The sequence below is a fragment of the Thalia democratica genome, chromosome 5, assembly GCF_965202585.1.
Source record: "Thalia democratica chromosome 5, ktThaDemo2.hap1.1, whole genome shotgun sequence".
NCBI lineage: Eukaryota > Metazoa > Chordata > Thaliacea > Salpida > Salpidae > Thalia > Thalia democratica.
In genome coordinates, this window is record NC_139169.1 from 14191134 (window position 1) to 14215595 (window position 24462).

The following is a 24462-nucleotide window of genomic DNA, read 5'->3' on the forward strand; positions in this document are numbered from 1 at the left end:
TTAATCTTTATTTTATTCCAAATAGTGTAATGCGATAAAACCTACCTCCTGATATTTTTTTGAAGTCTCTTTTTAAAAGAGACATCCAGAACTTGTAGTTATGTTTGTCTGTGTGTACAGAAATCATATCACTTACTACAAGACATGGTGTGTTTTTCGATTTAACCGTCTTTTCTTTGGATTTATCGGAACCTGTAAAATATATATTTATTTTTTTTCATAAAAATATAAAAGTATATAACAGCTTACCTCTTAAGCATGCGGCTGAGTAACATATATTGCTGTCATCCAGTTTATCAAAAAAACCGCTGGTTGAGTCAATATGAAGCGTCTCATACATACTTTTTTTTAACTTTTCCTTGGCTACTCTCATTTGGCCTTCTTCATGTGTTATTATCCTTAGTGGTTTTGAACAAAGTTCTTGTATTACTCCTTTAATTATCTGTAAAATTTTAAATGTAACAATGCTGCGTAACATTTTAAAATGATCAACATACCTTGTTGTTACGGTAGCGTTCGTTTGATTCTAGCGAAGTTATTGCCTTTTTTATTCTCTCATCAAAGCTTCCTTCGTGTTTTTTACGTTGTTCACTAGCTTGATATTTTATATTACGTACACTCTTGGGTCTAACAAGGCGGTTTAAAATTCCTGTCGCAGTTTAAAGTTAGTTGTGTAACAATTTGTAATTAAAACAATATTTGTTTCTTAAGATGAAATTATTCAACAAAAAAGTTAAAATTTGATATGTTTAAAATACTAAGGATCTATAACAAGAAAATAATATAGTTGAGTTATCAAAAATACAAAAGTAACTGTATGTTTACCGTGAAGAAAATCATCTCTTTCAAAACTTTGAGACATTTTCTTTGCAACAAAATTGATGTTACAATTCTTATCCAGCTCGTTTACAATACGCTCTGCAAAAGTATTACTATGGTTGAAAAACTACAAATTTAATTGAATTATAAAATAGACTAAAGTAAATACATTGTACAATAACAACTTCTAAAACCAATGTACATCTACAGACCGGTTAAAGACAGTTCTTTAAAAAATGTATAATATAAACATTTTAGCCTAAAAGTGTAACAATTTTACCGCTGTCACTGCGACCAATTCTTGTTCTCCTATTTGCATCGGCATTTTGATGATTTCGCTGTCCCGTTCTTGATAACTCAATTTTATCTTTGTTGATGTAACCTTTCCATATAACGTTACATTCCTTGACCGAGCACACTAAGGTAAGTGCGAATGATTTGGTTTTAAGCTTATAGTACGTACCTTTAAATGCGTAACAATGACAGTGCTTTATTTCAGGGTGCAACTTTTTGCGTAACATCTGTAATACAAAAAACATGATTTTTTTAAGGTTTATGTACATTGTATGATTATAATTAATTATAATTTAGAAGTTTTTTTTCAAAATGAATAAATTTATTATGTTGAAACATTATAGTGTTTGAAACTTAAATACATAATACCAATAAAAAGTAACTACTTACATCAGTCCAACCTAACTTAGTCATTTTGTATCTTTGATCATTTGGTTTTAAATATTCCTTCGTTTCATCATACATCTTTTCCCATTCATCTTTAGAAACTGTTAATGATATGCGTGTATTTTCTTCTTCTTCTAGTTCTTCATTCCTCTCTTCATTTGAATAATGCGCTGGTGGTGGAGTTTTTCTAAAAAAATCATTTGCTTCATCATTTTGAAATGGCGATTGAGAACTATCACTCAACACTGGTAGTAGTATCTCCTCATCATCATTTCTCAGTTCTTCATCTGAATTCTCTAAATATGCTCTGCATGCATTTTCTTCTTCTTCTTCTATTTCTTCCTCATCTTCATTTCTTTCTTCATCAAAATAATGCGCTGGTGGTGGAGTTTTTCTAAAAAATCATTTGCTTCATCATTTTGAAATGGCGATTGAGAACTATCACTCAACACTGGTAGTAGAATCTCTTCATCATCATTTGTTAGTTCTTCATCTGAATTCTCTAAATATTCTCTGCATGCATTTTCTTCATCAGAAATAGGAGGAGTTTCATCACCTAATTCTTGGTTTATGTTGTGCTCATTTTCTCCTGAAGTTTCAGGTTTTTCCTCTTCGCCCTTTTCCTCTTGAGGAACTTCTTCAACTATTTCTTGGTTTATGTTGTGCTCATTTTCTCCTGAAGTTTCAGGTCTTTCCTCTTCGCCCTTTTCCTCTTGAGGAACTTCTTCAACTATTTCTTGGTTTATGTTGTACTCATTTTCTCCTGAAGTTTCAGGTCTTTCCTCTTCGCCCTTTTCCTCTTGAGGAACTTCTTCAACTATTTCTTGGTTTATGTTGTGCTCATTTTCTCCTGAAATTTCAGGTCTTTCTTCTTCGCCCTTTTCCTCTTGAGGAATTCCATCACCTATTTCTTGGTTTATGTTGTACTCATTTTCTCCTGAAGTTTCAGGTCTTTCCTCTTCGCCCTTTTCCTCTTGAGGAGTTTCATCAACTATTTCTTGGTTTATGTTGTGCTCATTTTCTCCTGAAGTTTTAAGTTTGTCCTTGTGACCCTTTTCTTGAGTTTGAATAAACTCTATTGCTGCTCTTTTACTAAGTAACATAGATTTGTACTTGTAAACCTTTGAAACAATTATTTGTTTCATTCTTGAAGTTAAAGTAAAAGTGCGCTTTGTCTTAAAATACTTAAGGCAAATTTTTTTCATAAGAAAACTTCTGTTCTTTTTTTCTTCAAAAATTCTGAAAAATTTTTCAGGATCATTTTCAACCTTTCTAAACTCAGTTGGAGAACTGAAAAATTGTTCAATTTTCTCGGTGAATTCTTTTAAAGTAACACGCATTTTGACATTAAACACAATCTATAAATTATTAATTATGTTAATAGCATAAGAAATATGAAACTGCGACCTTACTTTAATGGCTAAATATCATAGATAAAATAACTAATGAAATAAAACTAATTAAAATCATTATCTGAAAGAAAACTAACTTATGTTTAGGAGAGACTATCTAAGAAAAAAATACAATTATAAAATGGTGTTTACAATAAAGAAGTTTACTTAATATTTAACACCTAAAAAAACTAAAGTTAACCCAAATTCAATACTATCTGTGACTTGACTAAAAAATAAAAGTGAAAAAAAAATCAAATTTTCATTCAATAATATGTTTAAAACCTTTACATTATTTTTAGTTCAGGCAGTTTTTAAACTATTAAATTAAAAAAAATTACACAAGTATTTTTTTAAAACTATTTAAGTCTAAAAAATTAAAATTTTCTCAAATTAAGAAAATTCTGTGACCTTACTTCACATTTAAAAATTAAAACTGAAAATTTAATAGTTGTGCATAAAACCTTTATATCATTTTTAGTTCTAAACTGTTATGTTATTTTTGAAAAGTTTATGCATTCTACTATGCTTGATATAAAATTATAAAAGAATGTAAAACTAATTTCAATTAATTATATCTTTTTATCTTACTATAAACAAAAAGAAAACAAACTTTTATTACTCTGTAAAAGGATATCAAATATTATTTGAATTATTTCTAAATTCAGTGTAAATCTTCGAGCCTAAATCCATGTTTATCCGAGCGTTTAAGAGAAAGCTAGAAAGGTCATGTGTTATACTGATGCAAGTTAACATAATGAGAAAATAAAATGCAGACAAGATATTACTGATGCAATGTTGCAAAAGTTTAAAACGCTTCTTTACAAACCAGCCATAGAAAGTATTGAGAGAATCTAGCCACAGCCTGCTGCAGTAAACATGTTATTCATGTTAAATAGACACTTTTAATATTAAATTGTAAAATTTAAAGTAAAGTTTTAACAATTTTACTTTTTATGTTTACTTTTAAATAAGTCCTAAGTATTTGAATGTTAATTTATTTTATACATACTTAAGTATATTGCTGTTAGAATGATTACTAAGTAAAGTTTAATAAAATGAACGTGTTTTTATACGGAATTTACAACAATTTTGCTGATTTATTTGGTCAAATCATATTTTTAAAACCGAACATGTTAGAAATGAGATAATTAATTTCAACCAAGTGAAAACATAAGAGAACATATTGGCAAAGTTTAATATGTTTTTATTGACAATCAAATGAGTTAGAGGTCCAGCAGTACTAAGTTGTCTTTTTAAAAGTCAACCGACTGTGTTTATTTAAGGTAAATTTCAGGCGGTCATAACTTCAAAAATATTTAAGCTAGATGCATAAAATTAAAGCGGTCTCAAGATTTACCCCTTAAATACATATTTGCAAAGTTTCAGTTATTTATATTGAGAAATGAGTCAGTCAGATTTGTACTGGTACTACGTTGTTTTGTTTTTAATAAAATAAACGTGTTTTTATACGGAATTTACAACAATTTTGCTGACTTATTTGGTCAAATCATATTTTTAAAACCGAACATGTTAGAAATGAGATAATTAATTTCAACCAAGTGAAAACATAAGAGAACATATTGGCAAAGTTTAATATGTTTTTATTGACAATCAAATGAGTTAGAGGTCCAGCAGTACTAAGTTGTCTTTTTAAAAGTCAACCGACTGTATTTATTTAAGGTAAATTTCAGGCGGTCATAACTTCAAAAATATTTAAGCTAGATGCATAAAATTAAAGCGGTCTCAAGATATACCCCTTAATTACATATTTGCAAAGTTTCAGTTATTTATATTGAGAAATGAGTCAGTCAGATTTGTACTGGTACTACGTTGTTTTGTTTTTAATAAAATGAACGTGTTTTTATACGGAATTTACAACAACTTTGCTGACTTATTTGGTCAAATCATATTTTTAAAACCGAACATGTTAGAAATGAGATAATTAATTTCAACCAAGTGAAAACATAAGAGAACATATTGGCAAAGTTTAATATGTTTTTATAGACAATCAAATAAGTTAGAGGTCCAGCAGTACTAAGTTGTCTTTTTAAAAGTCAACCGACTGTATTTATTTAAGGTAAATTTCAGGCGGTCATAACTTCAAAAATATTTAAGCTAGATGCATAAAATTAAAGCGGTCTCAAGATTTACCCCTTAATTACATATTTGCAAAGTTTCAGTTATTTATATTAAGAAATGAGTCAGTCAGATTTGTACTGGTACTAGACTGTTTATTACAACCAAATGAATGTTTTTTGATGATAAGTTTCAAACGGTCGATTAGTAAATGATACACGTTACGTTTTTATACATAACTTCTATACATTACACGAATAATTTTTATTATGTAGATATATATAGTTTTATAATTAAATGGCATAAAATTTTAATATGATTATATTTTCTTTTTATCTGTTAATAAATTTTTATATTGATATAAATTGGTTTATTACCTAAACTTATAAAAGAATGGTTTTAAACTTTTATATCATTAACATAATTTTTTATAACTATTGTTATTTGAGTTTTAACTTTTATTTTAGTTTTAATAACTATTCTTAAACTTGTTACTATTTTATTAAAATATTTTTTAGGTTTTTATAAAACTTATGTTTCAATATTTTTTATTGATTTTTTTTTTGTTTTCTAAAGGTGTATTTTAATTTATTTATTTGTTTTTTTTTTTTTCATTTTAATTTTTTTATTGTAAATTTTTCTAATAAAATATCTTTTGCTGGTTATCTAAATTTTATTTTGTTTACTTTTTTATTAACGTGAAAATCGTAATATTTATTATAAAATAAATTTAACTTTAACCTTTAGTAACCTTTTTAGTAAGCTAATCACAGAACACTTCGAAAATGTTTTCTAGAAAATTGTTTTCAACAAAAATGTGATCTCGAAAAATGTGATCCAAAAAGACACTAATGGAAAAACCTGGAATTTGACAATTTTAGCCAAAAAACCTGGAAAAAATTGAAATTTAAAAAAATTCTAAAATAAATCCGGAAAATCTGGAATTTCGAACAAAAGTCACCAAAAAATCCTGGGTTTAACAATTTTCATATATTTATTACTAAAATTTCAATTTGACTCAAAATCTGTAATATAAATAAAAAAATATTGTCATCATCAAAATATTTTAATTAATTAACATATTAGAAGTAGCTTTACAGTATCTTTTAAATGTTTTTATACTAATTAACACAGTATCTTACTTTAAAGGACATAGAGAGGTCCGAAATTTTTTTTTTACTAAAAATAACATTGGATCTTATATGAAAGCTTAAAGTACACACTACAAGCCAGTTTTTATAAAATTAAAAAAACTTTTTTAACTTTTGAGATATTTTAATTTTTTTAAAAAGTTTCTGATACAAACGTGTCCACAAATTTTTTTAGGATAAATTTCTCAAAAATTGAAAAAATCACTAAAAATCTATTCTTTCCTTCATTTTTTGATCTAGAAACCTCAAGGTTTTACAAAACCTTCCTTTTATAGTTTAAAAGACTTTGAATGTTGGAATTTTAAAAATATGAAAAAAATAATTTTTAGACAAAAAAAAAAAAACAAAAAAAAAACAGGTGGTATTTTTTTATAAAAATTTTATTTTTTAACATTTCAAAAATTCCTGTATTCAATCTTTTTAAAATTTAATAATACACTTTCTGTAAAATTTGAAGAAGATTGCTTAAAAAATGAAGGAGGAGATAGATTTTTAGTGAAATGGTCTTTTTTTGCGTTTTTAATTTGTGCCTTCTATTAGGAACATATTGAAGTCACTGACTTTGATTGCTCATATCTCAAAAATTACTAAGAATTTTTTTAAGCTGTTAAAAATGTTTGATAGCTCAGATAAAACTCTATAAAATTAGAACAACTTGTAAAAATCAAGGTGACCCCCCATGCCCTAAACTTAACTCTAAACTATAAATAGACCCAAAAATATGTACTTTTAAAAACCTGGAAGAAATTTGGAAAACCTGGAAAAATTTTTGAAAAAACTAGTGGCAACCCTAATATTGGCAGTAGTGAGTTAAACAAGGGTGCTTATCGTTTTAAAACTTAAAAATAATTAATGTATGTACAACTATTTAAGTTTTTTTGTTTTTATTTTTTATTATTACTTTAAAGTTAGCTCAAACTATTAGTTACAAGTAAATGGTGTGCAGCTTGATGACCGAAAAGTATTTCTTCACACCAATCCATTGACCTTAGTTGTGAGAGTTCACATGTTTCTTTCTTTCAAAATTTACACATAAATTGCTTACAAAATATTAGCTTATATTTTAGAGCCCAGTAAAATCAAATTCAAACCATTTAAACAACAAACTTGTATCAAAAAGCATCCAGTGTTTTTTTAAAAACAGACAGAAACTTGAAATAAAACTTTAATTTGTATTATTTGTGTTATATTATTTTTATGACTTCAACATGGTTGCTTCAAACTCAGGCCACTCAGCTAATTTCAGCCTCTCAGCTAATTGTTTTTTTTGAAGTTATTTAAAGAACTTAGACTTGTGGATTTTTTTTTGCACAGACAAGCATTTTAATTTTTTGGTTGAGTTAAGGTAATTTTTATGACCAAAGATCTACTGTTTAAAAGTGTAATTTTTTATCATTATTTTAAATTCTTTGACACTTTAAAGTTTGACACTTTTATATCCTTAAACCTAACTAACAGTATTTTGTCAGTTTTTTGGCTCTAACCACCTTTTAATCAATGTTACTACAAATAAACTTTGACCATGGCTAACTTGATGTTATTTAAACGAGTTATTGTCATTTATGCACTTTTTTTGAAGCCTCAAATAGTGTTTCAAACAATGTTATGATTTTAAAGAACTAGTTTAAGATACTAGCACAATGCTTCCTTGCTTATCCAGTCATGTTGGGCAAACTTGTTTTGTAAGTAAGGCGGGATTAGCCTTTGGCCAGATAAAAATAAAATATCTTTTAAAATCTACCTCATTTATTTTATTCAATGCACACTTAATTATCTGTTAAGGCCATAGGGGGGTGAGCTATGTTTTTTTCAAGTTTATATTATTTTATAGAGTTTTTACTAAGCTTCAAGTTGTTTTCTACCGCTTTGAAAAGTTCAGTTGGTTTTTGAGATATGACCAGTCAAAGTCCAGTCGCATAATAGGCTCCCTATGGGAAGGGAAAACTAAAACAGCAAAAAATGACTATTTTATTTAAAGTCTATCTCCTCCTACATTTTCCAAGCAATCTTCTTCAAACTTTCACAGTCTAATCTTTATACAATTACAAAAAAACGTTACTTTGGAATAAAAAAAAATAAGTAAAAATACATTTTTAAAAAAATAGAACACTTTTTTAAAAAGTTTTTGTCAATTTTTTTTTTAGTTATTAAAAATCTTAAGTAATGTTTTTTCTTATAATGTAAGGAAAATTTCCAAAAAATTGGAAGAAGATTGCTTGAAAAATGGAGGAGATAAATTTTAAATAATTTTTAAGTTTCCAAGAAAGTTGACCTTAAAAATTTATAATCCATAGGTTTGTATCGGAAACTTTTTACAACAAATAAAATAACTTAAAAGAAAGTTAAATAATAATTTTGAATTGTATAAAAACTGGCTTGTAGTTTGTACTTAAAGCTTATATATAAATACATAAGTCATTTTTTGTAAAAAAAAGTGTTGGACCCCCCTTCCTTAGGCCTTAATTCAATAAATTTTAATTTTCTTATTATTAATTTACAAACAAAAGAATAAAAACAGACAAAAAAAAACACTGTGTAAACTTTAAAATTAATATAACAATAACAAATTACATCTTAAACAGTTGAACTAATATTTGAACTTAGAAATTTCAGTATAAGTTTATTAAAATTAAAATATTAGTTTAAGTATGATAGTTATTCTTACATAAGCTGCAGGTAGAAACTAAGTACATTATAATTTTATAAAAATTCAAATTGTTGTAAACATTTTTGATGTGATAAGTGTCTGTTTTAATTATATCATCAAGAAAATATAGTCTTAGTTTCACATCTACATGAAAACACTCTTTATTCATTGATATTCCATTTATCAATTATTTTGTACTTATGTGCATAATAGATTAAAAAGATATTAAAATCTTCAAGTAATTAAAATATTTTGAGTTTCTGCTCCTTTTGCAACAACTTAATTAAAATTAGTTTCAGAAAAAGCTTGAGTTTCAGCACTGATCAAGTACATTAGTAAATGTTAATTTTATCAAATAAAAAAAGTAACCCCCAAAAATTGATAGTTTTCACTTAGTTCTAAATTTTTCTACGCTTTTATTAGTTTTAAAGATATCTAAGAAATTTTACTTTTTTTTACAACTTGTCACAGTTTATAGTATATTATATTTTTAGCAGTTTACTATGAAACAATATTTAAAATACCTCACAATAAATTATCAAATAGTATAGTTTTTACACACTTAATAATAAAACTTTCGAATTAATAGTTGATTCAGTAAACACATTCAAAGTGGTTTACCATTAATTATCATACATTATCACTATTTTTTTGTTATTATTTTTTATGTGAACTATTAAAACTTTATTTTTTTTTTGCTTCGTTTTTAATATGTTTGAGTAAGGTGGAGTAGGAATAAGTGTACAAATAAAAAAGTTAACAAAAGCTTTAAAAAGTTTGCTGAATCAGCAAGTGTGCAAATCAGGCTGATCTTCAGGTTAGCTTTCCCTCACATTACCACTATTTTATTGTTTACAGCTCATAATCAAATAGTATAATGCAAAATGGAAGGTAACGATGAAACTGTGGAGCAGATGAGACAAATATTTGATGGGTTCCAAGTCACTTCTGAACAGGGACTCATCAGGCCAGAGCTTGTCAAGCTTTGCCAATCGTTAGTAACCTGTATTATACAAAACTTATTTATTAATTAATTTTCGCTCATATCTCAAAAAATACTTTGATTTTATTCAAGCAGTTAAAAATGTCTTATAGCTCAGATAAAACTCTATAAAATAAGATCAACTTGTAAAAATCAAGGTGCACCCCCTATGCCCTCAAACTCTGTCATTCTTGAGTTAAGTAAAAATTAAATGGTTTTAGAAGTTGCAGTTAATTTGAATGTTGTAAATACATGTCGATTATTATTTTTGGTATAAATATTGTTGTACAAGTATCATTCAGGGTGCATGACTTTCAATGTTGCTATATTAAATGAGTTAATTTAACAAACAGGTTAGTCGATTTTAAAAATAAACTGTGTTTGTACTTGTAATCAAATCAAAAAAACATTTGTATGAATTAGTTTTTTATATTACTGATATTTTTACTGTTTAACAAAAATCATTTAGGGTGCATGACAATAAAAAATCTAATATTTTCTGAGTGATTGCAAATTGTATCTTATTTTATTTTTGTTTTTAGTTATTTTAAATTTTATAATAGTTTAAAGTTGATTAAAAGATTGAGTTTTTTTTTATTTCTAGGGTAATTTTGAGGTATAGACTTTTCATATCTCATAGAAATTTAAACTTTCATGCAACTAGCTATATGTATGAACTTGTAAAAAATTGTCTTATTTGTTAAGTTTTCATAAATAAACAAAGGTAGTGTGATTTTCATTTGTTATTTACTTTTTACTTAATTTTTGATTAATCGATTGACTAATGAGCTTAACCAACTTTGTCAAAGAAAAGTTGCTGTATTTTATTTTTGCACCTTTGTTATTTCACCTAAGTTTTAATATTATGTTGAAACCACAGTTTTCTTTTATTGTTTAATATTAAATTTAAAAAATTTACATAATTAATTTTCAGATTACAAATGCATACAGTATTATTGAAGAAACTAAACACATTAATTTAAGCATATATCAAAACAACGAAAACTGTATTCATTGAAATGAAATGCATATCCTAACATTTTTATCCCATTCAAAATTTCTATGACAAAAAAAATCATCATATTAATTTTCAGATTAGAGTTAGATGCAGTATTATCCGAAGAGATTGTCAACTTGGCCTTCCCGCCTTCGAACGATGCAGTGGAATTTGTTGACTTCACCGACTTTTGCAGCTGCTTCGAGCAAATACTGGCTGAGAAATCACAGCTTGAAGAAATAATCTCGCCAAGGAGCGCAAAAGTGGAAGAAAGTGCAAAAGAGAACAATAATAAAGGTTTAATAACTGTTGAAGAATAATTAGTTTTGTTCTAATAAAAATAACTTTGACAATACTCATTTTTAGTGCTTATTACATACTTATTGATATATATTTTTAATTTTAACTATAAAACTTTACAATTAAACACAGAAAAAAACAATAAAGGTTTTAAAATTCATTGAAATTAAAATAGTTTTGTTTTAAAAAGAATAACTTTGGCAATGCTCACTTTTAGTGCTCTTCAGTTTATTTTTATGTGTTTCAAGCTTTCAACTATAAAAATTTGCATTTGAACTCAGAAAATATAGTAGAAAACAATGACAAAGGTTTTATAACTGTTGTGTATAATTATTTTTGTGTTTCTTCCAATACTATTCAGCTCTAAAAATATAAATACTTTAAACTGTAGAATCTAACCTTAGGTGATACTAGTTAATATACTTATTCTTTAACTTTATGGCTTGTGTTTCAACTTTTAACTAAAAATAAAAATAAACATTCAAATTAATTTTTTGAGTGATTTAGCTATGTAAAATTATCTTGTAGTTTAGGTCTAATGAGGACACATGTATATTTTTGAAATAATATAATATTTTTTATTAATTATTTTTTAACTTTGTATTCAACAAACTTCATTAAAATAGTGTGCAATTGTAATGAGTTATGTAGTTTTGTTAAAAATTGTTTTATTATATTATAATATTCCCCATCACTAACAGTAATTTTATGGTTTTAATTACTAGCCTTTTTGAAATATACAATATATGTTAAATAAAGTTTCATTTTTATTTAAAGTCAGTATAAGAAGCTAAATTAAAAATAAATATCAATACATGTTTTATAATCTACTCAGCTAGTTTAATCCTATGAAAAAAAAACTAGAATTTTAATACAGTATTTTTTAAATGTATACCATTAAATGAAGAATTTAGTACTTTTTAAATTGACTATTTTAAACTAATAGTCAATATATGCAAAGAATTGTTTAAGAAAAACTAGTAAAACATATTTAAAAAAACTAAAGTGCAGTTCAAGAACAAACAAGTGTTAAACTATACACGATTTAATGTAACAAAAAACAATTAAGATGTTAATTTATTGTTTTACTCAATATTGGTATCAAGAGCTTAATGTTGGTTTAAGAATCAGTTAATTTAAGGTTATAAAGTATAAGCGAATTTGAAACTATAAACAACTATAATGGAATAAAAAATAATTGAAAAGTTTGTCAGTTTTCTTGCTGAATTCTTACTCCTAACAGATGCAGATTGTTTGATATTTGAAGCGGAACCAAACTTGGTGAAAGATGGAGAAACTAAAAATTAATAAATAAAATAACAGTTAAAAAAATACTACGTTTAATGTTTAATTTAACATTATTATACACAGATGAATCATTATTTGAAGCGAAGCCGAAGTTGGTGAAAGATGGAAAAATGTACGGCAGAAGAAGTTCACCTTCATTTGCACATGCGGATATTGTCGAAAAAAGGTAAGAAAATAAGAAATTTAAATGCAGTTTATTGATTATAAAAAAAAATTTTGTATTGAGCATTTGTTTTCTCTGCTTTAAATTTACTTAAGTGTAGTTGTAGGCTCCCTTCATTTACTGATGCATACATTGTCAAAAAAAGTGAACAAATGTATATAAAAAGAATTTAGTGATTTGTCGTATAAATAAATCAAACTAACTAATCTCTTATCACATGTTTTGTTTAATGATCGAAAATCTTACAAAATCCGAAAATAGACAACTTTTTTACATTATAATGAAAAAATATTTGCATAGTAATTCTCTTCATTGGAAAAATTATCAAACAGTATATGTTTTTCCTGTAAATAAGTAAAAAAAAAGAAAAAAAAAGTAGCTGTTTAATATAATTACTTTTTTCACACTGTCTAAAATTTTATGTATCATTTATATAGCTAGTGTTGAAGCATAAAATTAGTTTATTAATTTTAAAATAACATTTTATTAGTACATGTATAACTTTAAACTTTTTCATCAATTAGTTTTATTTATTTTGATTCTAAATACTAAAGGCAAAATTTCAAAAACAGAAAACTTTTAAAAATCATAATTCCTTTCAATTAAAAAAAATTCTGATGGCTTAATTTGTGTATATATTTTTTCATTATATTTTCTACACAAGTAAAAAATAGATAAAAACTAAGCTTCAAAATTACAAAACTACTTCTTATAATTATATTATATATTGGAATACCACTTATTTTAAATTTCAGTGCAACACTCATACAGAAATACCCACCAATATTAAAAATAAGTTGATATTATTTGTATTATAATGAAAAATTTTCAATTGTTTATTAATGTAGTACTTCTTTCATTTCAGTTCAAAACCAATAAAAAATACTCTTCAAACACAGTTAAAATAAATATATTTTGTCAAAATATTTTATTTTCTATTTTCTTTATATAATATTTTTTTAATTTTTGTTTAACACAATGAAAATAAATATATTTTTCATCTAGTTTTTTCATATAGTAATTTCTTATTGATTATTTTGTAACAAATTCTGATATGATATATTTTCTTTTCAGTTCAACACCAATAAGGAAATACTCGTCAAGTACAGTCAGCACAAAAGACGAAAGAACTTTGTTTGAAATTGACATGACTGGAGACCACAAGTTTCCTATTAAATATGTGAGTTTTGTAATTAATTTTATAATAAAAGTTTACTTTATTGTTTTGGTGTTGTTTTTTACAACTAACAACATGAATGTAGTTTAAAGTAAGCATCAATGGAAAATTTCTGTTTTGTGAGTATATTTGAAATACTGCTTGTTTCTATACAGTATATATAGTTTCTATATCTAAATCAAAACATTTGTAATAAAAAAATACCAAACTAATGACCTTAATTGTAACAGTTAATTATCAAAACTGAGAAAAGTTTTGTAAAATGTTAGTTATTATAAAACTTGTGTTTCTCACGAAATTTTTCTAAAATAAAAGATTTTGATTGTTTAAAAAAGTTTTTTTTTGAATTACAAGTTACAAGGTATTTTAACAAAATGCTTTTATTATTTTGCTATTTAGAGAAATTACTGAATTTAAATAACAAAAGAGGTTTCAGTTACTGTTTAATAAGACAATAAAAAGGTTTTTATAGTCTAAAAACAACTGTACACTTTCTATTACACACTTATTAATATATAAGTTAAAATATTAACATATTTTTATTTATTTTAATTTCCTTCTTTTAAACATTCTACTCCTGGAAGGCGTAATTTTATTCTTAAATAAAACCTAAAAACATCATTTATTTTTTGATTGTTTCAATACATTTTAATTTAAAAATAAAAAATTTTTGTTCATAATAAAAGTTTGACAGTAAGTGTAAAAAAATTATACTCTCAAGCAATAAAATAAAGTGTAAAATATAAATTTGCAAAACAATCTAGCTTAAGGCTATGTAAAGATTAAAGATCTAAGATAATGATAAATTAATTACAATTTTTGTATATTATTACAAGAAGTTTCTTTGTAAATTTAAAATAAGTTGCTACGTTTTAATTTGATTTTAAATGTAAAAATGCACTATAAGTACGTATTTTTTACTTGGTTAACATAAAATTATTTTACTCACTGTGAACATATTAACCTTAAAATGACTTTTAATCAAATTTTAAATCAGATTTCAAGATATTAGAAGTTTTACTGTGTAATACAAAGCTTATTTTTATAAAAAAATTGTAAAACAACGTAAGTTCAATAAACATAAGAAAAATATTTAAGCCTGGTAATGCATAAATAATCATATATAATCTCTTTCTAATTTTTTGGTATAAGTTCAGATAAAGTATTTCAGCTTATATAAATAAGAGCTAAATCTGATTTTAAACTTTTTGTTTGGTGATTTTGCTCGATTGTACCTTCATAATTCATCAAATATTTTTGCAAGTAAATCACAAATTTTTAGGCATTTTTAATGAAAAAAGATAAGTTCTAATAGATACTTTTGAAAGCTTATTATAAAGCTAATCATATTTAAATGATAAAACTTCTTCACAATAAGATCTATAAATTTAGGAATAAGGTTGTTTTCTTGTAATGTTACTAGAGTCTTTTTAAACCACATATTAGTAGATCTTCATTACCAAATGTATGATGTATTAGCTTAACTTTTAAAATTAAAACATCTTAAAGTTATAAGTAATTAAACTTATATTTTATTATTAAGACTTTGTTGTTTTTACTACAAACATTCACAATGCATTATTTGTTTTAGCTGTATCGTAGTATTTTTATAAGTACTCATAAGTATTCTCAGTTTTATTCATAAATCCGCTCAAGTATTGTTCAAGTATTTCAAGTGCTATTGTGTGGCGTATTTTATATTTCTTAATACACTCTTGTTGTTGGTTTAAGATTTTTTGTATGAATGAAGTTTTTCTGTTAAGTACATTGCGCATTAATTTAATTGGGTTTTATGTGTAGAAAGTGGAGTTACAAACTTGATATTTTTTTAGTTAAATAAATCTTTGTCACCTTAAAGTTATTAACTCTTAGTTACAAAAAAAGTTTAGTGTTTTTTATTTTTTAAATAATCTTGATAAAAAAAACCTTTACTAACATTCTATACTAATATTTTAAATTTTATTAAAACCTTGGTAATTTTTATAATTTAAAATGATATTTTCAAGAGTAAAATAGTATTAAAGTTTAAGTTTTTAACATGTTTAAACTATTTTCAACAAGTTTTTAAATGAATAATTAAAGCTGTTTGTGTATCAGAATTGCACGAAATAAGTCTAAATACTTTGTAAAAAATAGCTAATATTTAGTTTCTATATACTGTTTGACTACAAATAAAACAATTTTTATCAAATGAATTTTTTTTAAACACGTGAAACAAAGTCTTTTCAATTTTAACTAATATAATTTATAAAAGTAATTCATAAATTCATTGATTAAGTTAAACAGTATTTTATGAAAATTTTATTTTCTTAGTCAAAAATCAAAGTTTAATATAAATAAGCTGTAATGTAACTTAAAAGTAAAACGTATTTATAAAAAGTTTAGGAAAATGAAATTTGTCCACCAAATACCCTTTTATTCAAAAAAATAAATTTAAAATTAATTTAATTATAATAAATCAGCACTATGAAATATTTAAAACCATATATGTATAAAAATTTTAGTTATTTATTGTTGAGATCTAAATAAAAGGAACAAACAAAAAAAAGTTAACAATAAAAAACAGAATGATTTTCTGTTTGAGATAATGATAAAATAATTTTAAAAGCATTGAAGAATATGTGAATTTCAATAAACAGTAATTGACAAAATATACTTTCATTTAATTTATAAACTTAAGTTAAACAAAGGAAAACAATCAATAAATTTGAAATAAATCATTCGCTTATTTCTGGAAAATAATCAATAAATTTTAAGTAAGACTTAAAAAATACAACATTAAATAAAAAGTAATTAAAATACTTATATCACAGGATAATGAAGAAATCTTGTTGAGCAAAACAGAGGAAAATATGAATTATTTCAGTGAATTTGCCACTACTGAAGGTTATATTGATTTGAAATCACTGACCGAAATGTGGAAAAATAACGGAATTAACGACCCCAATCTTGTGTTCGATGTTAGTATGTGTTAATATTATAAAAATGTAAATACTATTTGTAATTTAAGTAATTTGGTCATTACAATTTTTACATGATTTTGATATTGAATACTATATTTTTTTGCAGTTATTTCAGAGAAAAATTAAAAATAAAAATAGCTTGAATTTTCAGTTTTTACTAAATTTTGTTTTATTGTCTGCAAAGTATTGATTTATACAAAAATAAATTTAAGGTAGTTGAGTGAAGTTTAATTTTTTTGATTAATTTGTTGTTTTAATATACATTATAAATATGAAATATCTATATATATATATAATTAAATTGTGCAAAACTTTATGGTCTAGACCAGTGCTTCTGAACCTTTTTCTAGTGGCGGAACCCTTTTCCAAAGTTCAACTTTTCCGCGGAACCCCTAATTTTAATTTTACATAAAATGTTTAATATAGTATTTCCTGCAAAAAACTAAAGAATTTCAGTGAAAAACGAATTTTTTAGCAAAACTATATCATTGTTAGAAATCATACCAATTGTAATAGTATTAAGCCGAGTCAAACTCAAAGTGCGCCAGAGGCAATAGGTATTTTATGATTCTATAATTAATAAACTAAAACAAACATGATTAATTGCAACGTCATAAAAATCTTTCTTTGCATAATAAAACAAAATGAGAGCTACAAACAATAACGAAATGAACATGAACCTAATCGAATTCACAGACTACTGTAATAAACGGGTAAGATGCCTAATAAAAAATAAGTAAAAAACATTTAGTGCAAAACTTGAACTTATCTCTTACTAACAATGCGCGGCTGGATTTTGGATAGACTGAGACGGAGACAGGCAGATAAGGTTGGAGTCAGCATACAGTTCCTTTGCTTCGTTTTAATGTTTGTTACATGCGAAAAGCCGGACTCGCAAAGATAAGTGGTGGTGAATTTTAAAATAAATTTTACTGCACGCTTTGCTAAGACGGGGTACTCTGAAATTGCCCATATCCAAAAATCTAATAGCTCCTTCCCTTTGAAACTCAATTTCAAATTGCTATCTTCAGATAGTTGCAGCAATTCGTTTTCTGTATCTGTAGGAAGATTCACTTCTTCTGAAGCAATATCACACATAAAAAGATTCAAAATCCATAAATATTTAGGAAAATAATGTTGAAACTTTATAGACAAAAGATCAAGGTGGTTGTATATTTCGTCAGAGAAGTTGAATTCTATAAATTTTTCATGGGCCTCATCAAATCGGTGAAACATCGCAAAATTACCATTGCCAACCTTTTTCTTCCAAAAGTTAATTCTATTTTAAACGCCTCAATCTTTACTGTCATGACAAAAATGGAATTTCGCTTCCCTTGCATGCTTAAGTTCAAAACGTTCAATTCTTCGAAAATATCGGTGAGATAAGCTAGCCTGGCCAAAAAAACATCATCTTCAAAGAACTTCACTAATTCTGAGCCTTCATCTTTAAGAAAGGTGAACACCTGCTCTTTTAATTCAACGAGACGAACCAGTGTCCGCCCCTTCGAAAGCCAGCGAACTTCATTGTGATAAAGAAGTCGCAGATGGTCAGCATCTAAACTTTCACAAAGGTTTTTGAAACATCTGGCCTTTGTATCACTTTTCTTTATAAAATTAACAGTTTTAATTGACGATGAGAGAAATTCTTGTAAACAAGAAGGAAGATGTTTTGTGGCCAAATTTTCTCTATGTAAAAAACAATGTATCCATTTAGCTTTTATACATTTTAATTTTTAAATCAAGCTAATAGACACCTTTTTAAACATTTTTACAGCATTTGTAACAATATAATATACCAGAAATAAGTTTCTGATAAAGATTTTTTATTTATTTTTATTGCGTAAACATTTAGAATTTGTTTTGGTTGCTCCTACATTGTTTGCTTTAGTGATAATACCAGTATTTTCATAACGTCACCAAAAATAGAAATTCAAAAAATTTGCAAAAATTTGCGCAACTAGGACACCTATCAATAATGAATACCCATGAAAAGTCCTACCGCTAGATACACACTAAGTAGATCAACGGATTCTATAATTATATATGTTTTCCATTTTATGTGTTCCATTTTTTTGAAGTTTTATGATTTATGTTTTTTTTTTCATATTTCTTTTTTAAATTTCGAAAGGCTTCGCGTAACTCCTGAGAGGCGTCGCGGAACCCTAAGGTTCCGCGGAACCCCATTTCAGAAGCACTGGTCTAGACTTTTGAGTTTCTAAACTTATTTTCTTGAATTTTGTTTTCATTATAACATAGATCAAATTATGTTTAAAATAATTTTTTTGTTAAAGTGAATTAAAGTAATTTAAATGTAATAACTGCAACTGGCAAAAATTTCTTATGTAAATAAACTGAGTACAAATATTTTCTTTAATTCTAGTCTAAACCAAACCTGAAAATTTTTAATAATTATTTACTAGTTATTTTTATATACACCAAGTCGTCAGTGTATATGTTGTTTGAGATAAACTTTTATAACAAGTTTTCATCTATAAAAAATCAGGTTTTGTCAACGTTGTAAGTTTAAAAAAAAAGTATTTTTGTGGAAATTTTTCCATAAAAAAGTGCTTAAGTGTTTCAACAACTTCTGAATATTGTTAAACTTTACTTGCTGTTGTGTGAGTTGTTTTTATACGGCCTCTAAAATATCCTTTCTTTGTTGCACAAAATGTTTTCTAAGCCCACTAAGCCACTATAGTTATTAGTAAATAATAAAGTTTATAAATTGAAAGTATCTTTAAGTTTAGTTAAACTATACAAATTTTTACAAACTTAAATATTTCTAATCTATCCGATACAATAACTTTTTTGTTAGTAAGTTAATATAGGTTTAAGTAAAAAAAAATATTCTAAAAAAATGTTTGTGGTTGATATAATGCATCGTTCAGTAGCACGTTTAATTCCAATTACTTAATTTATTTCTCAATTTTTCTTATAATTTTATTGTTTGTTTTAATCCTCGTGTTATTTTAGTTTTTTTTTTCAATTGAAGTCTTTCCAATTACTCTTTTAGTTTGCTTCTTTGAAATTAACACTTTTCTTTGGAAATATTTATATTTGCACAAAAAAAAACAACTATAAGAAGTAATTGTTGTTTCAAAAAAAAAAAAAAGTACATAATACGTCTACATTTATTAAAAAAAAATGATAGTCAAAAAAATATAAACTTAAATATTCTTGTTTGTAAATTTTAAATCTTTCAAAAGCTTAAAAAGTTATACTTGTGTAAAATCACGTAAACATTAAGAAACTGACACTGAGTATAATACTTAGTGTTTAAACATAGTATTAATATTTATAAACAAAAGTTGTGTTAAAACAAAAAAGCTACAATATGTGTTAAGAACAGTCAAAAATTAGTATTTGATACTAAAAATAAACATTTTTAATTTAATTAAAAAAAAGTGTACTTGTAAATATTCCCGTAAAAACCAAATAAAAGCTTCAGATGATAAATTTTAATGTCGAATTAATTTTCTTTATAAAGGTGCAACAATTTAATTATTATTTATACAAACAAAACAGGTTTTAAATAGAGCCTGCAGTTATATTTTCACCGCAAGTAATTATATACGTTGATGTGATCTTATGCAACCTTGTAAAATGTTTTGGTAAAAGAACTAGAATTATAAATTATTTAATAGTCTTTGTATATGTTTTTATACTTTGGAAAAATCATAAAGTATAAAACTTTCAATATTGTAAAATTATTTTTATTAGTCTAGCAATTTAAACTTTTTAAAAGTGTGTACATGTTTAAATATCTTCCTAAAATAATGCAATAAGCTACTTAAATAATTTTATATTATACTGCAGAATATACCTTTGAAAAGTATATGGTTCAATACTTTGCAAAATACTGAAATATATATTTCTTAAAAGTTTCATATGTTTTTTAATAAACTTCAAAACAAAAATAATCAAATAGTGTATATATACTTTTAATAAGTTACTTAGATAAAACGTGTTCAAAAAAGTTAACATGTTGTAATATTTTCATAGAACACTGCAACATAAAACTTTTTTAATTGAGATTATATTTTTTTTTTAAGTCAAGTTTTTAATAATAAAATCGTTATTTTATAGTTTAAACCAGTTGTGCAAACTTCTTATTTTCAGTTTTTTGAATGAAGCTTATTTAATTTTTTTTTTTGGAAATAAACTAAATTTCTGCGCTAAAAGTTTTCTGCATTAAGCATAGTTTTGATTTCCATTTATAATTCACTAAAACGTTTTAAAAAATTAAGTTTTAGTTGCTTGTTTTGCATAAAATAATAATATGTTTGCTTTTAATAAAAGTGTGTGTGTAAAGTCTTTTGGTTTTATAAATTTGCTTGATAACCATAAAAGCATTTTGTTTATAAAGTATAAAGCGTAAAAGGTTTTAAGTGTATGTTTTGTAGATTTATTTTGCATAAGCTTTGCTTTAAAAATACGTTAAAATATTCTACATGCTTTGAAGCTAAAATGAATTTATAAATACTATGCTTCGTTAAACACTTCAAGGATTGATAATATACTGTCAATAAGTGTTTTTGTACTAACAAACTACAAACTAACAATAAGTTTGTAAATTGTTATGATTCTTTTATAATTTGCTAAAATACTTTAAATTTATGTTAGGTGTGAGAAATTAATTAAATTTTTATAAAATTAAGAACGTTTCTGAAGTAAATTTTTGTTTTGTAAATATCTAAAAGTTTTACACAGTTCTAAATCGAATTTAACACATAAAAGGATAAACACAATTGTTACAAAATTGATTGTACATTAAACTTGTGTAGTCTTAAGTAAATTTGATATATTAGCATGTTTTTAAGTCTTAAGTTAAAAAATATTAAATTAAATAAATCATTAAAAAAATTGATAAAAATTTATAATAATTTCAGACTATAAGGTAAAGATGTCTATGTAAGTTAAAGATTAAAAGGTTTTTAGGTTATTTTTTCAAGTAAAAAATAACAATGCTTTTATTCATTATGTATTTCAGCTTTAACTCTTTTAGAAGCTTTTTAATCTCTTTACAGTAAACAAATAAAAAAACAATATATCTGGTTTATAATTTGTTTTAAATTTAATTAAGAGAAAAATGAACTTTTTTAAGCTCTAAGAGCTTGTAAAAACCTAAAAAAATTTCTAGGTGTAAGTTAAAGTAATATAATTGGTGTAAAACATTAGTTTTCTGTTTAAACTGTTTTTCATTTGAATTGTATTTACTTTGAAAATTAACAAAAGGTAAAACTTAGTATCAATTTAGGTAATCAGTTATAGTACTTCTTTGTACAACATACCTTTAGAAATAATGTTCATGGATAGTTTGAAAAATATTTCTATTATAGTCCTATAAAATTTTATCAATAAGATTTTTATTTCAAAATTTTTACTAGTCAATTAAACTCAAATCACAACAATTTAACACTCAACAAATTAACGTATTTTCAAGTTTTTATTATTTCAACCCCTTCAAGTTTACAACCTATTATGACATCACAATTAAACTTATTATGACATCACAACAGGCGATTGGTATGAAAATATACGATGAAAACGAAATAGACGCTTACACGCTGTCGGATTTGTTTGAAAAATTTCTGATTGACCCGCCGAATGTAGATGATAATAACTCTGTTGAAGAAGGTACCACAGTTTTAATTAAATCAAAATATGTTAAAAACTAAAATATACTGATTTGTCATTTAAATTTAGTACTGCTAAAGATATATTCTAGTCTTGGTTTAAAAATTCACATATTTCTCATAATAGATTCACTAAAATGCATTGTTTGGAACTGTTTATGTTTTGAAAGTTTAAGTAAGTTTAATTGCGTTTAACTAAAAAACTTATAAAAAAACAGTAATATAAATTAAGTTAAGTTTTCAGTTAAAAATTCCCAAAACAGTTTGTTTGATTTCTAATACAAACATAAAGTAAAATAAGCCTTAAAAAATATTTTTTTATTTAAAAAAATTATATTTTCTGAGGTGTGACCCCAAAAATGTACTCTCGTCAAATGATTATTTAAGTTTAGTAAAATTATTAAAGGTTTTATACTTTTTAAATCACTTAAAAAAAGTATCAAAATAGGTGCCCTGCTTTCACAAATTCTTACAATTTTCTTGTTCTAGGTGAAATCCCCTCAACGGAGACTCGTCAGATGGTCCAGTGCGCTTTTGTGACGTCAGTCAGACATCAACAGGCGCGCTTCAAGTGAGTATTGTGACGTCATATAAGTAGGGTTGTTATGATGTAATAATGAGCCACTTTGAACTTGTTACAAGTTGAAACATTGTTGTTTAGTTACAAAAATAATTAGGATGATTTAGTTGTCATTTTAAAACTTTTGTTGTAACAAGTAGTTAGTTTATATTAAAGTATAGAATATTTAGTTAGTTGTAATGTGTTTTCTGTATCTGATAACCCCAAAGTTGTGTATTTTCAGTTCATATTAATTTGGTTTTTGTTAAACTTAAGTTTTTTTATTGCTACATATTTTGTATTTTAAACTTTTTTCAGTGAAACTGTACAGTATTAATAATTAGAGCCATATTGAATTTTACAACAAAATGGCATATATGTCTGGGACAATAATTTTTTAAATTATTTTGCAGACTGGTATTAAATAGTTTGTTAACTCTTATAAAAGTATGAGTTTTTAGTAATTAGTATTATGATATGATTAGTTAAATGAAGACTTCATATTCCAATCAAAGAAAACGTAGACCCTTGAACAATGATCAAAGGTATAATAAATAAGTTTTTTATTAACTAATAATCTAGAATTTTTTATAATTTATATTAAATTAATTTTTAATTTAATAACTTTTGTAAATAAAGCTTGTATTAGTTTTTATTTTACATCTAAGTAGAATTTGAGTTTTTCTTTTATTATTATAGTATATTAAACTTTTCTGAATTCTGATTAAATTCAACAGACCCAGGCTGGTTAGGGTTGTTACCTATAGAAGTAAGAGCTTTAGTAATTTTTTTTGGCCACATGTTTTGATCGTTTGACTCTAAAATTACTATTTTCTTCACTCAATTTACAACTCCAATATAACAAATTATTATTAGTTATGTACTACGAAATATAAATAGAGTTCTAGCAATAACTGTGCTCAAGTATTAATTCTACAAAGCAAATCAACATACACTAACTAATCTTGTGACAACTAATAACACAGAAGAGTCATAAAGAAACAAAATACTCTCTGGCGCCAAATTTACAAATACGTGTGGTAACAAATCAAAGTCAAAAACTACAAAGGACATTTTGTTACATTAATAATAATAGGGTGACCAAAAACTGTGAAGTATTTTGGAAGCTTGAAGTATAATCGTAAAAAGCCTAAATTAAATTTAAAGTTTTTGAATAACTTAGAAATTCTTACTTATAATAATAACTTAGAATATTCTTGTATATCTGCAAAATTTATATTATTTTTTTACAATTTTCTTTCATATCAAGAAATACAAACTAATACTTTGAGATTTAATTAATTTTTACAACTTAAATGTTTTAATCTTATTACAAAATAAATTAGACACCTTGATAAAAAGTTGTTTTAATAATAAAAGGGATCAAAGTTATGAAATAATCTGGTTTTCTATATCAGGTGCAAAAAAAAAACATTTTTAGCATTTTTTTTAAGAAATCTAAAATTTTTCGAATTTTTTTGTTGATTTATAGATTTTTATTAAGAATCAAGATTTTTATTATTGTTATTTAAAAAAAAAAATTTTTATTCTTAAAAAAATACTTAGAAGTTTTAGTCAGAAATGTAATTTGACTGGACATTTTTACTAA

At 24.9% G+C, this 24462-nt stretch overlaps 1 protein-coding gene across 3 annotated transcripts in view; it reads left to right on the plus strand.

The window, feature by feature from the left end:
* Positions 1 to 9624: 9624 nt before the first annotated feature.
* The window catches only part of LOC145835723 (uncharacterized), a 30613-nt gene continuing 15775 nt past the window's right edge, over positions 9625 to 24462 (plus strand). For 2 of the 3 annotated variants that reach the window (XR_014369865.1, XM_082943427.1), the window contains exons 1-7: positions 9625 to 9762; positions 10845 to 11044; positions 12419 to 12521; positions 13593 to 13698; positions 16509 to 16655; positions 22178 to 22295; positions 22784 to 22865. Coding sequence is in view for 2 of the 3 variants with exons in the window: in XM_082943427.1 (XP_082799553.1) it covers positions 9653 to 9762; positions 10845 to 11044; positions 12419 to 12521; positions 13593 to 13698; positions 16509 to 16655; positions 22178 to 22295; positions 22784 to 22865 (866 nt within the window). In the remaining variant the exon portion in view is untranslated. The remainder of the gene's footprint in view (positions 9763 to 10844; positions 11045 to 12418; positions 12522 to 13592; positions 13699 to 16508; positions 16656 to 22177; positions 22296 to 22783; positions 22866 to 24462) is intronic. The other variant, XM_082943429.1, reaches the window with a different exon arrangement.